At 41.8% G+C, this 17473-nt stretch overlaps 1 protein-coding gene across 1 annotated transcript in view; it reads left to right on the plus strand.

Moving 5' to 3' along the window:
- Positions 1–15864: 15864 nt before the first annotated feature.
- MTPN (myotrophin) overlaps positions 15865–17473 on the plus strand; it is a 36406-nt gene continuing 34797 nt past the window's right edge. Inside the window, exon 1 of the mRNA XM_032688590.1 lies at positions 15865–16001. Within this exon, the coding sequence (XP_032544481.1) occupies positions 15930–16001 (72 nt within the window). The 5' untranslated portion in view covers positions 15865–15929. The remainder of the gene's footprint in view (positions 16002–17473) is intronic.

Here is a 17473-nt window from a genome sequence, read left to right on the forward strand (position 1 = left end):
TAAGGAAAATATATTTTAGACACAGTTCACATAGAAAATGGTAATAAAACAAAGCAAGGAAACAGGAGAAAATATGCATGTATTTGTGAAGTAAATGACACTTTACTTCCTGGAATGCCATGAGAAAAACAGAGAAAGAAATCATAATCCTTTGGGGTTAGTGACTCAGTTCTTGTGCTAGCAAAACACTGCATAAAGTCATGCTGATTTGTCTGTGATCTCTGCAGAGATTTGCAAGTTTGAAGAGAAGGTATGGCACTGAGAGATTAAACCTTCTTTTATTCCCCTCTTCTGTATCATTCCTGAACAAGAAACCACTGCATGTTTGGGAGCCAGTGATCCACATGATAGGTAACCTGCATAGGAACAAGTCTGTGCTGTGCTGTCCTTCACATCCAGAATGGCCTCTGGCCTGTGTGGTACTGCACAGCATCCTTGGTCTCAGGATAATCACCAGATCATAGAATCAAACAATGGTTTGGAAAGGACCTTACAGATCATTTAGTTGCCCTCCCACCACGGGCAGGGACACTTTCCACTAGCTCAGGCTGCTAAGAGTCCCACCTAGCCTGGCCTTGAATACTTCCAGGGATGGGGCATCCATGAGTTCTCTTGGCAACCTGTACCAGTGCCTCACCACTCTCCTGGTGATGAATTTCTAGCTAATATCTAATCTAAACCTGCCCTCTTTCAGTTTAAAGCCAGTGCACGCCCTTATAAAAATCCCTCTCCAGCTCTCTTGCAGCCAGCCCTCTTTAGGTACTGGAAGGTGCTCTAAGGTCTCCCTGGAGCCTTCTCTTCTCCAGGCTGAACAACCTCAACTCTCTCAGCCTGTCTTCATGAGAGAGGAGCTCAAGTCTTTCAGCCTGTCTTCACGAGAGAAGAGCTCCAGCCCCCTGATCATCTCTGTGGCCCTCCTTTCATTGCAACTGAGGAGGCTGCAGACAGATCCAACACGGTGCCAGCACTGGCACCGCCTGCCTTCCTGGCTTTGCTTTTATCTAAAAGTGCAGCAAGAAGCTCTCATGAGATCATCCTGTAGGAACAGAGGGTTTTGTTCTTATAAGGAAATTATATATTAGTTTAAATGACCAAAAGGGAGAGCTTCTCTCTCTTCTGTTCTGCCCTGTGGCAGTGCTGTGGGAAAATCTATCCAGGTTCCATCAGATGAACTTACTGTGTCCAGAACCTGAAGGGACATAAGATTTACTGGCCATCTATGTTCTTCTTATAATTTTATCTTATTAAAGCAGTTCTCTTATTAAGCAATTTGTTTTTCTTATTGAGGTTCAGACAGGATCCTGCACCATCCCTCTCTTGTCTCACTTCCCCACTTCCATGCAGAACAGCTTCCAGATGAATTCAGTCTAATACCATCCCATTTAAAAAGGTAAAAAATCACTATGCCACTCCCCAAAAATATCTCCAAGCATTTCTCCCGGTGATGACTCCTCCAAAATTAACACTCTAACATTGCATTAAGGACAGGAGCATGAGCTAACTGCCTCCTCCATCCACTCTGACAGGAAGGCAATGCTGAATCCCTCTATTTGAAGAAGGCACAGGCAGTTTACTGACAGGATAACAGAGCAAAGCTTCCATTTGCATCCCATTACAGGTGCTGTGCTGACATCTATAAATTAACTCTTTCTGTTTCCTTCTAATTGGAATCGCTCCATTAAGGACAGCAGTAAAAAATATACGACTCTCAAATAAAGTGCCCTGAATTATTTTAGATACATAATGAGCAGGACAGGGAACAATGCGTTTTATATGATGCTGACTAGTAAAATAAGCAAACATTTCAAAACATCAGTGCAGATTAAATCTGGTTCTTAGCTTCTTAGAAAGTGGATCTCAGTAACACCAAACCCAACTGCTGGGATACCTATGACAGATAGCAAGGCTAAAGCTGGGTTTAACCTTTACCTGTATCTAATTCTTTTTCTCAGAGCAGCTGTGAATGGTGATTTTAATTAAGGCTGCCTGTTCATTATCCCAATTCTTCTTAATTTTGCTAAATTTTAGCTCCTGGTTAATAATTGCAAAGAGGACAATAATTATTCTGGTACATCCTGATTTAGAAGTGCTTGACCTTGCATTTTTAATTTACTTTCATTAACAATGATCTTGAGCAGGTAAAGCCTACTTATGATGGTCAAAACTCCGCACAGACACTGTATACTTCAATTACACAATTGCCTGATTCAGAAAGCCTTGACAGAATATGTTTGATATTACTAGCCCAAGGCTATAAAAGTAGATAATATCAAAATTGTCAATGGATTACAGAAGTTTCTTGCCTCCTATCTCATGATTCGTCTACTAATATTTTTTACTAAATAGAGTTTTAATTCAGATTCTATTATTTTGATATTCTATAATACTGAATTGAAACACTAGTTACTATTTTAATGTCAGATGATTACAGAGTAAAATTCCCCTAACTGTAAGCAAATGGACCAGTTACTTGCTGATGATAGTGTAGAATATTACACAGAACTTTCAGCTCAGATCTAAAACTGCAGTTTATGAGGTAATACTTCAAATACCATGGCTGATTCATCAACCACACAAGGTGCAACAACAGAAAATTAAATTTAAAATTTAATATTTCAAAGCAGTAGTTAGGTACAACAGTGACAGGCTCCAGAGAAAAGGGAAAAAAAATTGTTTACTGTTACTCAGAGTACATTCCCACACTTTCGCCTATTTTCTCTCGCTGCTTGCACAGAAAACCTTATTTCCTTCTCAGATGTTCAGACTATGATGCACTGAGATTTTATATCATTACCCAGTCTGGTGGATCTATTTACCAGAAATCCCTTCCAAATACAGGAAGGTTTCTCCTACCAATTTTAGCATCTGCAATACAGACAGGAAACACTAACATCAAGCTAAAAAAAAATCAGTAATGTCAACGTGTTGAAGTAGAATTGCTTACATTAAAATCATTACAAAGAGAAAATTGTGTATGCACTGACATTAAACATTCTAATGCCACATCCGTTCTTCTAGGAGAAAAAGCTACATATAGTGATCATTTTTCAGAAGTAGGTGCACACTTAACAGCAAGGCTGTTTTCCTATTAGCACAGTAAATGTAGCCAAAAAGATTCTAGATGGAAAGGTGCAGCAGCATCTGGGAATTTGGTGGAGCTGACCTGCTGAGATACAAGTCATGCCCATTCATTTGTCAGGTAACATGGTTATTTACATGTCTGTTCTGGTGATTATGAATTATTTATGCTTCATCCATAGTTTCATATAGCAATTGTTAAGTAAGCAGACAGTCATGAAACGTTTAAATACACAGAATAGGAACATGACTAATGCTCAAAGGAAAAACAGGTTTGAGGACATCAGATTGATTTTGTACCCACTGAAATAGGATTACACCATATAGAAATCTGCATGCAGATTCAACATGCAGAAATATGTACAACCACATATCTGCATAATCTACATGTACATGCATGCGGGCATGCTTCATAATTACCTGCAAGGAGATAAGACAGGCATCCTTCATAATTACCTACAAAGGGATAAGACATATAATTACTGTGATGTCTTAATTTGATCTTACAAGCAACAGAGATAACCTTTGAGTATGCAAGCACTGGTGTATGATGAATACATACATAACAATGAGAGTACACACATGCTTACATAGATCTAGAAGATCATTCCTCCTTTATAACATTAGGTCAGGATAGCTTCTGTTTTGTGTCCAGCACTCGTAGATCAAGTTGACCTAAATTCATGAAAAATTTATCCATAGGTCTCAAAGCACTGTATAAAGATGGCTAGGTATTTTATTTCAGCTCAAAGTTGTGTAGAGGATATGCCTAAACTCATGCAGGGATCTTCAAGTCTTTAACCACACTCCACTAATCATGCAATCCTTCATGCAACAACCCTGAGAAAAAAATCATAGAATCATAAAATTATTTATGTTGAAAAAGATGTCTAAGATCATCGAGTCCAACCATTAATCTAACACTGCAAAGTCCTGCTACTTACCCATATTTTTAAGTGCCATATCTACAAGTCTTTTACACACCTCCAGAGATGGTGACTCCACCACTTCCCTGGGCAGCCTGTTTCAGTGCTTGTCAACCCTTTCAGTGAATAATTTTTTCCTAAAATCCAATCTAATCCCTTCCTGGCACAACTCGAGCCCATTTTCTCTTCTCCTATTGATTGTTTACTTAGGAGGAGAGACTGACATCCAGCTGGCTGCAACCTCCTTTTGGGCAGTTGTAGGGAGTGATAAGGTCTCCCTGAGCCTCGTTTTCTCCAAGCTAAACGACCTCAGGTCCCCCAGTTACTCCTCATCAGACTTGTGTTCCAGACTCTTCATCATCTTTGTTGCCCTCCTCTAGACATGCTCCAGCATCTCAATGTCTTTCTTGTAGTGAGGTCCCAAAACTGGACACAGGATTCGAGGTGCAGTCTCACTAGAGCTGAGTATAGGGAGATAATCACTGCCCTGGTCCTGCTGGACACAGTGTTTCTGATACAGGTCGGGATGCCGTTGGCATGGTCCCGGGATCCGATTTAGTTTCTCTTTGTGTTGCACTCTCTTAAACCGGAGGTAGTGCTCATCCCTTTCCCGACTGCCAAATCTAAGTGAACTCTGTACGCAGGAGACTCAGTTCAGGAAGAAACCACTAGAGGTCAGGCGGGATATAATCATGGCCACAAAGAGAAGGGAGATTTTTTCTGAGCATGCCATTAGCAAGAGAAATGGGTAACCAGAGTGACACTTATATAAAAAGATTTAAATATTGGCTACTTTTCATGTCAGAAAGCAAAACTGTGCTCTTGAAAACTGACATATTCAAGACAGATCACATGTACTGGTATGAAGGTATCAGTGAGTAAATAGTTTTATAGTTGTATAGAAAAGAGGTGTGCAGCTAAATATAGGCATTCTATACAAGTAGAAGTTGGTCACAGTAAACACACTTGATCATTAAACACCCACCAAGTCTTCAAATCTACCTGAAGTTTACTTTTATACTGGATCTTCAAATTGCCACCTGAAACAGGTTTTCCACATTGCTTTCTTTACACAAAGGTGTGCCTGGGGAAGATAAGACACAGAAAAATACTACAATGCTTTCTTCTTCTTTTTCTTCTCTGACTGAGAAATGCAGTCCCAGTCTTAGAATACATGCAGAATCTCACACTGAAATGTGCAAAATCGCTCAGCAGCTACTTCCTTGAATCTCCCACTCAGTTGTCATTGTTCTGGTGAGCTCCTCAGGGACATCTATTCCTTCAGTGGAACAGGACAAGTTAAGCTCAGTAGGTGCCCTGTTGACCACCTCTTGTCACACAACCAGTAGCATCGCTCAGTGGGAGAGCTGATCCACACCGTCAGGGCCTGCTTTGCCTCACAGGTTTTCCTGGCCACAAAAGTGGTACTTCTGATCAAAATACCCCTCCAACACACATGCTCATATTCCCCTTCATCCCATATTGGGTTGTAAGCTCAAAGGCTGGGTAGTATTTTGTACTTCACAGTATGTCTCAGAGAACTTCCTCAAATAATCATGTCTCTTCTTCCCATGTGCCACTTCACCACCTGGTGCACTCATCATCCTGCCTGACATGCAGCTGAGTGCTCCGACAGCAGTTCTATATTTCCTGGAAGCTTATTTCCTTGGAAGCATTTAAAATAATTCCACCAACACTGAAATTGAAGTAGCCTCGGTTATCCAAAAGAAGTCTGCAGTGGCTTTGGTTTGCTTACTCAGTTGCAAATAGCTATATTTTATCAGATACCATACCCAGAGTGAATAGAAGAAATAATTGAAAATTCAGTAACATGTACTGAGCTTCACATCTAGCTGTATCTCCTACATTCTTAATTCAGATCTGTAAATCTATATTTAGAGATACTTGTCTCTGATACCTCCTTCAAAATCAGCACATTCAGCAGAAATATCAGTTTATTCAAGTTAGCCAAAATCTGTATAGGTACTTGCCATCTACTGAACTGTAAGACAGTTGTGTTAAGTATGTAAGTCCTTAGTGGTATTAGGTAAAAAAGAAACACAAAAAAATTTACACCTACTTGCCACAATATGATAGGAAATTAAAAAAAGGAAACCGTGCATAATATAATTACTCATTAAAAGAGAATCTGCTAATGTTTTAATAGTTGTTGATTTCTGATAAACCTTTTCCTCCTACAATAGCTCATGTCATCTTTAACAGATATTAAGAAATAAGTCCTACATCTTCTATGCAGCTGCTTCAATGTCAGAACTGGCATGACACAAAGTGGGAAAAACTGGGAACCCTTCTGTTCTAAATTGGGTGGTATCTATCTGAATAGGTACGCAAAAATGAATGTCTAATTGCTGCCTGTAATGGTGTAAACTTGTTTCTGCAACTGGGGCTCATACTCACTTGTTTATTTTTCATAGGAGTGATCTACCTCTTATCACTATGAACAGGGACTACAGAGGCAAATTGAAAACTGTTAATAAAGTCTTCTGTGGTTTGTGTGTCCCTGTACATTTTATATATGTGACACCGCTGTTTTAATAAGTCTAAACCATGTGCATAGACAAATACCCATGTATCCTTCAGTTTTCCTAGATTAAAAAAAAAAAATCCCCCACAAAACAAACAAACAAACAGTGAAAACCCCAAAAAAACCCACAAGAGTGCTCATCAGTTTCCATGGAGAGGAAAAAGGAATTATACAGACATAAGAAAACTCAGTTTGTCTCTTGTTTGTATTTCCACCTCCACTGCTAGGCCCTGAATTTCACATTGCATAGCACCTGGAAATTGGAGAGTAACACCTGGTGGATGGATAGAGAAATAAATGTCACATCTCTGTGCATAGCACAGTACAGGTTTTATCATTACCACGTACACAGTGTAATCTGCAATTGCCTTTGAAATGGGAATTGTGAGAAAACACTCCAAATAGTCAGTAGGGTAGTATTAGTGATTTTGCAAGGTAACACAGATCATACCAGAAACAGAGAAGAGATATGGGATAAGGCATACACATTGCCTGTTGAATTATCCAGAGAGGCTGTGTCGACACACTGCTTCTATACTCCATCCCCTTTGGCAGAAACTGAGAAACCTTATAGTGACAGAGCTCCTGAGCATACTGACTGCATGGAGCAAAGCAGGGGTGATAAGTCACTCTGCCAAATCATGGTGGATGAGCACAAAGCTTCAGGAACAGCTATAGCTGCAGAAATATTCTGGGCATAGGACTCTCCCTCTCCTTTTCTGTGTTGAGACTTTATAATCTCACGAATCTGATAAGGAATTAATCACAAGTGTCCCTTAGCACATACTTGGTTGATTAAAAGTATCAATAAACGCTAAGTGGCAGAATCAGGAGGGGCTACGGTGCACAGTCTTTTCCATTATCAAGGGTAGTGCAGACCCTCTGGGAGGCACTGGATAGCACAGCACAGAGGCACCTGAGCTGGTCCCACTGCTCCAGCAAAGCATCTCCAGGGATGAGAAAGAGCAATGCAGATGTTTATGTGTAAAGGGCACATAGGTGACAGAGAGCTACAGCCTGTTAACAATACTGATGGCTGTGTACTGTGTCACTGTACCTATCACCACAGACATTAGCAGCTGTGTTTCTGGTGTGACATACACAGAACATAAGCAGTCTGACAGAATACACTGAGCATTACCTAGCTATTGTCTTGAGATTACTAAGGCTCCTGCAGCATTCCTGCACACAGTGTTGAAATAATGAATGTTACAAGTTTGCCAGGGCCTTGGGTAACTGCACTGTTAAGGTCAAAGACAAACTTTAAGCTATTTAAATTCAGCGTGCCATTTAGTCCTTCCAATGCCTGCTAAGACCATGGAAAATGCAGCAAAACATACCTTGGGAGGATGGAATGGGCAGCATTGCAACACAACACTGCTCCATGTTGTACTATACTGGAGATCCTCACCGAATTGAGAGAAAAATGTTTCATAATCCATGCAGCCAATGTAGCAAGGAGAAATATATATTCACTCTAGAAAGCTATTCCCCTTTGCTAAAAACTGTAAGCAGTTTTTAGCAAAAAAACCTGCCCAAACTGTTACATAAATAGATTATGGTAAGAGCATTACCACAGTTCTGGCTTTGTTAACATGAAGGGACAGTCCATGTATTAAACAGAAAATGGACAAGAGAAGAAGAAAAATATGGAAAAAGAAAGAAAGAAAGAAGGAAAGAAAGAGAGAAAGAAAGAAAGAGAAAGAAAGAAAGAAAAGATCAAGAATTAAAAGGACAAAGCTAAAAAAACCCCAGTTGTTGCTTCACATAAGGAAAGGTTGCTGATTAAAACTGGACACCAAGTCAGTAGGGTATCTGAAAAACACTGAAGAGATCTCAAGGACAGCATTTTTAGTTGATATAACCTGTCTGCATTTTCACAAGAAAGACACAGTTGGAGACACAATTGAAATATAAAAGATGTAAGAAGAACATTTTTACTAATGTAAAAATCAAATATTCTCAGTGCTGTACCAGGAATGAGAATTTGCAGAGAGGCTATGGCCCTTCTTGCAACTGTTTCCAAACATATTCATTTTTTGACACAAAGAATCTGAAAAAAACAGTATATGTTCCATTTTTGTGAAGAAATCTGCTTTTCAACAAAGTATCCTAGCTTGTGGCTTTTTTTAAAAATTCTTCTCCAAACAAGCAATAACAATTGCAATTGATTCCTTACGTTTATCTATCCTTCATCACAGCATATAATTGTCAGGAATAACCCCATTAACCACATGTTTGTAATATTTTTCACTGATATAGAATCCTTCATCTGAGATTCTCAAGGCTCTTAACAATTGTAGAAATGTATTGCATTACAGATGGGAAAATGAAGGAACAGGAAATAATGGTTTGGACAACAGTGTCTCCCTGTGGCACCATGACTGATACTGTTATTCCTTGTTGCTTGTTTAACTGAACTAGTGAATAATGCAAACCCCAAGAAAATAAGGAAGTTATTGTCCTTGCCCTTATATTTGTAAGCAGACACTTGGCTTATCATTAGCATATTCAAAATATTTCTCAAAGTATTAGACTATTTACATCAGCACAAACATGCATAACCGAATGAATTTTGCTATATAATTTTTTTTTTTTTTTAGCCTCTGATGCTCACAGGACAACCATTATACCTGTGACCAGCTATACAAAGCCAGGATCATACTGGACTGAAACGGTACATCTCAGGGTGGAAACAGTGGTCCCTATTATATACAGTAGTGAATGGAATATGAGCATACATTTTTCATCAGTGTTTTTAAATGCTCAGACATTACATTCCCTATATATAATCTGTATGATTAACTTGGACATTCTAAACTTGAAAACTGTGGGTTTGCTTAAAGAAAATTTACTGCATACCTCTTAATCAAAACCTCTTTACTTTCTAGAACAATGATAGTTTACAGTAAAGACACAGACTATATACCCTGTAAAATCTGTGTCCAACACTCAGGCAGCTGCATTTTCTTCTACTGCTTACAGCTATACCCATAAATACTGATCCATAAAACATTCAAAAACCAGAAATATAGCACATTTCAGGGGTTTTTTATGTGGGTTATATAAATGCTTGTCTCTCGTTCTGTAGCTTGGGATGCTGTACTAAGATTGTTCATTTCGTGATTTGGGTTGAAAATGTAGGGTTTCAGACAGTGCTTAAAGCACTAAAAAAATTATGAGACTGTTTCAAAAATTACAAGATTTCGAAGCCAGCAGTCAATGCCTCTCCTGATTGCAAAATCTTGCCACCATGAAAAAAGGGGGTCTCAGGAAATTCTCAGCTTAGAAGGGTAAGGAAACCGTAACACATAGTCCATGTGTACACAAGTACATAGTCCATGACTGGAAAATTGCAGATCTAACAAGCAGAAGATTCAGAGGCAGCTTTCTTGAACCTTTTAAACATTTTTTGTTTGTTCGTTCTACTTCTAGTATTATGCAACCTCTCCAATCCTCCCTTAATCCAACATATAAATTACACCAATTTACACCCACTTTCCAAACGCAACTTTCACACAGGAACATTTTCTGAATCAGGGTAAAAATGCATCCACAGATGTTTTGGGTTTTTTTCCTCAACGACTGTCATTTCTACAAAAGGCAGAATTTTGCTATCTGCAATTCTTCCCTAAAGAGCCAGGCAACTTCAGGTTTCTAACTCTTTGTAAAATCCTCGAAATTCGCTTGTGGTATCATAATTCAGAATTACCTCTATGCAGCTGAGAAAGTGCAATAACAATTTATTTTCATCTAGCTAAAAAATCACATTGGTATCACTTTTAGTATTCGGTTGTTTATTGCTTTAACAATGAGTACTGTGAGGGAAATGATGTTGCTTGTGCTTCCTCTTTGTCAGTATCAGTCCCTAATGCACCCAACTGTCGTTTGCTTACTAGCAAAAGATTTCACCTTTGTCAGCAGTGCAAAGCCCATACAGTTGTGACAAAAAAACAAACTGCAACCTATTCAGCCTCTGCACCATCAGCAAGACTTTGGGCTGAGTTCTCCTGCTTGTGATGCTCAACTACACAGAACAGCCCCTTGCTTTGGAAATGAGACAGTTGACACTCACTGGCAGCATGACATGGTTAAATGCTCTGATGTTTAACCCTTCACTGCAAAGTTTTCTTCAATGAAATTTCAGCCTTCAAAGGAAAATCAGCAACAAGGGATTGATCTGTTTGAGTCATCCCTTGTGAGGCTGCAGGTGAAATACTGCTTCCAGTTTTGCACTTCCCAGGGTAAAAAAAGGCACTGGCATACTGGATTTAGTCCATTGGAAGATGACCAAAATACATGTGATAAGATGCCCTAAACACATGACATAGGACAAAACGCTCAAAGAAATTGGCTTGTTCAGACCTGAGACGACAAGGTTAAGGTAGGGAGATCTTAAGGTCTTACTGCTGTCTTCAACTATCTCCTGAGAATCCAGAGAGGAGATAAAGCCAGATTCTTCTTGAAGAGGTAGGTATAGGATAATAGGTAACAAATACAAAGTTACAACAGTGAAATTTTGATTAGATAGAAGGATTTTTTGTTTGTTTTGTTTAACTACCAGAACAAGTTGCCAGAAAAAGTTGTGGTTTCATCACACTTTGAGATATTCAGAACTTGACTGGTTGCTCTAAGCAACTTCATTTAAATTAGCCCTGATTGAGCAGGGAATTAGATCAGGTGATCTGCAGAGGTTCCTTCCAACCTAAATTATTCTGTGTTTCTAGAACTTTATGATTTTGATTAAGAGAAATACCTGAGATTATCAAAAGATAATTTCTTGAACTTACATTTCCTATGAACTGCTCCTGAAAAGAGAAATAAGGTTATAAAAATAAAAGGTATCTTCTCTTGTGTGAAGGCACAAAGATATTAATTTAATTTAGTCATGGAGAACACATGAATGACTTATACCCACATGCTTGTAAATAAAAGAAGGTGAAGTACTTAAATGTGAAATAAACAAAGAAAGCTATAAGAACCTACTGGCATCCACAAATAATAGTGAAAGAAAGACAGCCTACAGCCAAAAGGAGATTTGTACTCTGTGGTAATAAATAAGCCCAGCCTGATTATTTATTATGGGTCAAATTTCCAAACCATTATTCACCTTCTGATTCGGCTGCAAGTATTTGTCAGCACTGAATCACTCATTGCTTCAGTTTTCAGAGTCAGCCCCTTGTTTAGCAATTGCTAATTGTGTTTACTGAACAGTGTCCAAGGAAAAGGCATTTCCAGTCCATGGGAAGACGCATTTCCCCAGTATGACGTCCTTCCTCACTACCAAAGGTTGGCCTCCAAGTTACTGCATTACTTTCCAAGGTCCAGGCTCATTGGGACTCGTGAACAAGGACCAAAGAACTGGAGCTGTATGTCCAACATCAAATGAAGTCAATAACTGTTGAGTTTCCCTGCCTGCAAGCCTTGCTTGACCTTGGGAGAGAAAACATAACTCTTATTTCCTTTTCCTTTACACTCCCTTTTCCTTCAGTATAAACACAACCAACTAATAAAAAGAAAGAAAATCAACTGTCCAATTTTCACCTGTCATTCCTAGATCTCTCGTGTGAGTTCCATAACTTTATCTAGGCTGCTATCTATTTATTATTTTCTCCTCAATAGACTGAGTTCTATATGATGATATTTTATATTGCTGCTTGGCTATTGTTGCTGAACTAACAGCTGTAGTATATGGATTGTTCAGCATCACACAAAGGGAATATAATGAGATCAAACATGTTTTTAAATAAAAATAGCAATGGTACCAGTACATATTCAAGTCTCTTTCTCATTTTTTTATGTTTTGTTTGCACTTCAGTTTTCGGGTTTGTTTTTTATTTTTTATTTGGATAGCTAAATTAATTAGGTTGTGGTGTATTCTAGACTGTTTGTGTACTGCATTCATGATTTATACAAGCATATGCATTATAGAATAATAACACTCTATAACCGAACGTAAAAACAAATTAAAATTTATTTATTGAAACAGACTGGGACACTTTAGCAATTACACAGAACTTCAAAGCAGGGCTTAACCAGCAAGCAGATAGTTGAATTTTATCTCAAAGGGAATAACTGGGCTAGAAAAGACAGAGTTCATTGGTCTAGCAATCTTCCTACACTTTAACTCATTATCACAGATTCACAGAATCATAGAAGGGTTTGTGTTAGAAGGGACTAGTTCCAAGCTCTGTGCCACGGACACAGGATACCTTTCACTAGATCAGGTCGGTCAGAGCCCCATCCAACGTGGCCTTGACACTTTCAGTGATGGGGGATCCATAACTTCCCTGGGCAACCTCTGCCAGTGCCTCGCCATGCTCACAGTAAAGAATTTTTTCCTAATATCTAATCTAAACCTACCAGCTTTCAGTTTAAAATCATTCCCCCTTGTCCTGACAAGCTCTTGCAAATAGTCTCTCTCCATTTTTCTTGTAGGCTCCTTTCCAGTACTGGAAGGCCACAATAAGGTCACCCCGAAGACTTCTCTTTTCCAGGCTGAACAATTCCAGCTCTCTCAGCCTTTCCTCACAGGGGAGATGCTCCATCCCTCTGATAATCTTGGTGGCCCTTCTCTGCACTTGCTCCATGTCCTTCCTGTGCTGGGGTGCTCATTCTCTCTCCCTGTCTCCTTCATCCATTCGAATGACGGGGCAATGCATCTCCTGTCCCTTCACAAATTTTCTAGAATATACAGAATAGTAAGAAAGAACTGCTTTTTAATCAGAAAATGAAGCACAGGTTCATAGAGAACATGAGAAATTATGCTATGCTGACCAGCATAATGTTTCTTCTTGCCAGCCTCTACCCAAATAAAAACAGCACTTTGTTCAGGGGTCTCCTTCACACTGTAACTCTTGTGGAGCACGACTTGCATATTGTGCTGAGACTTTTGTTGATAGACTAAACTAGTCCTTTGAAACAGGGAATGTCATCAGGTGAAGGCAGTGTACTCCATGGCTAACAATTAGGATTCTCTCTCAACAGTGAATTAACTCTCCAATCAATGAAACTGCAGCTGGCCCAGTGCTTTGGTTAGTGTGGTTAAAGACAGCACAAAAAGGAGACCCTCTGCACAAACAGAAAGTGGTTCTACTGCTGTTTACAAGGCACAAGGCAAGCGGAGGGATGGGTGAAAGAAGTTCCTGGTTTAAAAATGATAATCAAACCCAGGTCCCACAGATTTTGTATATTTATTACTGCATTTCTTTTCAAATATCTGTAACTTGACAGCGTTTTGAGAAAAAAAAATCTATTTAAGAAACTACTTTGCTAACTGTTTATTCACTGAATCTCTTTCACATTTTTTCCTGATTAATATGCCAAAGAACCAGAGTCCTTACATGCAAACAGACTCCCAGGAGATGGACCTAAGCTCAAAAAAGAGTACAAGAGGGCTAAGGTGGTGCATAAAGCTTTTAAGGCATGTATGACAGCATCCCACAGTTAGAAAATGGTATCAGGCATGGGTTTTTATTTCTGGGTGCCTGCCTGAGAGATCCAGTGTTGGTCACCAAGCTGACAAAAGCCATTCAGAATTTGGGCTTGAATCTAACTCTCGAGGTACTTCTAGAAAAGGCAGGTATCAGGCAGAAAGGGAGAAATGTCCAGCTAAACCAAGCACTCTGGGCAACAGAACTTGTAAGGAAAGTGGAAAGCATGAAGTGCTTCAGTGCTTGGTGTATATACAGATATCTAACTCAGTATCCAGAACTTTAAATATGTTTTCACCAGACTTATTAACTTGGGATTATTTGGTCTTCCGAAAAAAAAAAAAAGGCAGAAGTTGGATTTCAGTTATTAAAAAAATTCAAACTTGTATATTCTTTCAGCAGACTGAAAAGTAACCAGCGAAAAATTCATACTATGAGTGAACTGGGAGCATTTACAAAACCATGGAAGGGCATGTGACAATTTGTCTTTCTCACTTTTTTTGTCTTCTTTTTCAGTAGTGACATTAAGAAACGGAACAAGAATGAAATCGTGTGTTTCAAAACTTCTCTGTTTATCAGTGAAATCAGTAATCAATCCTATTTGAACCTTTATAGATTTTTATTTCTTTGCAAGTAACATTCCAGCTATTTCAATTAAACACCTTTCCAGCCCTGACAAAAACAAACCTGCAAAGCCCTACACATTTAACATTTCTGCGATTTAGGAAGACAAAGAAAGCATGGAAAAATCACAGGCTGTGTGGCACCACCACCCCACCTAACAAATTTTTTTTCTGGCTGTATGACGGTGTGCCATCTCCATTGCATTAAGAAGAGATGTGTGAAAACGTACAGTGTCTGTACAGTGTCTGAACACTTTCATATTGTCTCCAGTCACCGCCCCTGGAGGTGTTTAAGGAAAGCCTGGACGTGGCACTCGGTGCCATGGTCTAGTTGACATGGTGGCGTTCAATCAAAGGTTGGTCTTGCTGATCTCAGAGCTGTTTTCTGACCAAACTGATTGCGTGGCTGTGTGGTTCAGACGGGGTGCAGTCGCCCCAGAGCAGCTCCAGCTCCAGGGATGCTGGGGATGCTCCTTGCCGGGGGGGTCAGGAAGAGCAGCAGACAAGCGCAACTCACACAACAGGCCGACTGTTCCATACGCAAAACATGCGGCTTCAGATGCAACCGCCGAGCCCCAACATATTAATTAACGACCGCATCTCAACTTTCATGTCTCCCCAGCTCATGTTTTGGCAGTATTACGATAATTACCCACGGCGCGCTCAGCGCCTCGAGGCTTGTGGAACAGCTATTTAGCTGTTCGCTCAGCGGGCACAGATACTTAAACACGGGGCTCCTCAGCCGGTTTGGCGGCACGAGGCAGCGGCCCCTGAGAACCCGGCCGACCCCCGCGGGACCGAGATCCCGGCGGTGCCCGGCCAGGCCGCGTCTCCATGGCAACGCCGCACCGGGGCGCGACTGCCGGGGCGGGGCGGCGGGAGCTGATGGCGCATGCGCATCCCTCTCACACACAACACCACCCCCCCCCGCGGTATCTCGGGGAACGCGGGGACGCTCACGCTGCGCATGCGCCCTGCGCCGCGCGCGCCGCGCTCCCGCGTGGGTGTCGGGGCCGGAGCGGAGCGGGGGCCGAGACGAGAACCGGAAGCGGAAGCGCGGTGCGCGCGAGCGAGCGAAGCAGCTGTTCGCCCCGGCGGCACCTTTTCCCGCGCTATCCTCGCGCGCGCCCGGCCCAGCCCCGCCCCGTCCCGCGCGCCCTTTTTCCCGCGCGCCTCTCCCGCGCCGCCCGCGCGCCCCGGCCCCGCCCCGCCCCGCCCCGCCCGGCCGCCGGGGAGGGGCTCGCGCCGCCGCCCGCGCGCCGTCCCCGCGAGCTGTCGCCGGCCCCGCGCGCGCCCCGCCCGCCCCAGAGCCCGCACGGCCGCGATGTCCGACAAGGAGTTCATGTGGGCCCTCAAGAACGGAGACCTGGACGAGGTGAAGGACTACGTGGCCAAGGTACACGGAGGCGGCGGGTCCGGGCTGGGCGAGGCGGCGCTGCCTCGGGGGAGGAGGGGGGAGGGATGTGCGCGCAGCCCCCCGGGGGTGGGGGCCGGGGCGGCGGGAGCCTTGGCCCGCCCGGGCTCGGTGAGCTCCGTGCGGGGCCCGGGGTCCCCTCCCCCTCCCTGGGGCCTCTCGATTCCTGGGCTTCCTCCTTCCTGGGTTTCTCCTGCTGCCTCCCGCGTCCTGGTGGAGTTGTTCTGTGTCACTACGTGGAACTTAAATGGATTGGCAGGCTATATCCTGGTCCTGTCCCGCTGATCTCGTGTGTATTTGTGGCCTCGGTTTGGTTATCCTTCCTCCCTGTGCCTCAGGGCTCATCCTTAATAGGGTGATGTTAAGCTACCGGGTGTGTTGGGGCTTAATTCATTAACCTTCTGCGAATTGTTTTGATATCTAGTTAGGGTGAGTGCTGCGGGAGCAGTGGACACCTGTGCAGTGGGTGAAAAGCCTTCAGGTACACAGCAGTGTTTGGAGGCTGGCTTCTGTCCTCGTTTGCCTCATGGTTGTCCATGAGGTTTGTGGGAGAAGTATGTGTGTGTAAGGGCAAGATTCTGCTTCGGTGGATCCTTACTGTTCAGGAATATTGTCTGGAAACTGTTACATCAGAGCAGAGGTTCACATGTAATTTAGCTCTAATTACTTAGATCTCTGAACAAGTTAATGATTGTCTTTGGGAGCTTGACACATGCTGACACAACTTGCTGGGATGATTTAAGTTCTTTCTACTCCAGTTGTCAGCTTTAAAACTTGAAGGGCTCCTGGCAAAGAGAAATGTGTGCAAGTACTTCCAGCTGCTTTGGTACAAAGTCCAGCAGCTTAGCTTGAATAGTCTTCTCTGACAGTTTCAGCTAAGCTACTGGACTTTGCATCAAAGTGGCTGTGCACTCACATGCTGTCTATAAAGGGCTGGAGGTAATAACTGGGAGTAATGAAATTATCCCACTTCAGCTGCTTGTTAAAAGTTGTGTTCAATGTCTTGTGTGCTAAAGTTGGATAACACATTGATGTGTCCTAATTTCTTCTCAGATCTGGGGACTTGCAGGGTCCGTCAGCAGCAGATTTGAATTCTTCCTACAGCTTTTAAAGGAATTCTTTGCATATCTAGAAAATTCACTGCACACTAGTAATTATTGGATCCTTTTGTATCTGTTGCTGAGGCAAAAGGTTTGGCAGTAGCCATCTTGATTCAGTTTATATCTACAATATCACTGCAGTACTAATTAGAAAGCTTTTTTTTTTTTTATATTCCCACTCTTCCTGAGTGGCACTGCAACTCTTAGCAAATGGATTTATGTGATCACTCTTCATCTGCTTCAGTGCAAAGTCAAATACTTGGTTCCATCTGCTACTGAAAGAGGCTTGAGCCAGCCTGGATGGTGCTGTAGTAAAGAGGCTGAAGGGCATCATCTAACTGCACTAATGAGGCA

Source organism: Chiroxiphia lanceolata, chromosome 5 (genome assembly GCF_009829145.1).
Source record: "Chiroxiphia lanceolata isolate bChiLan1 chromosome 5, bChiLan1.pri, whole genome shotgun sequence".
NCBI lineage: Eukaryota > Metazoa > Chordata > Aves > Passeriformes > Pipridae > Chiroxiphia > Chiroxiphia lanceolata.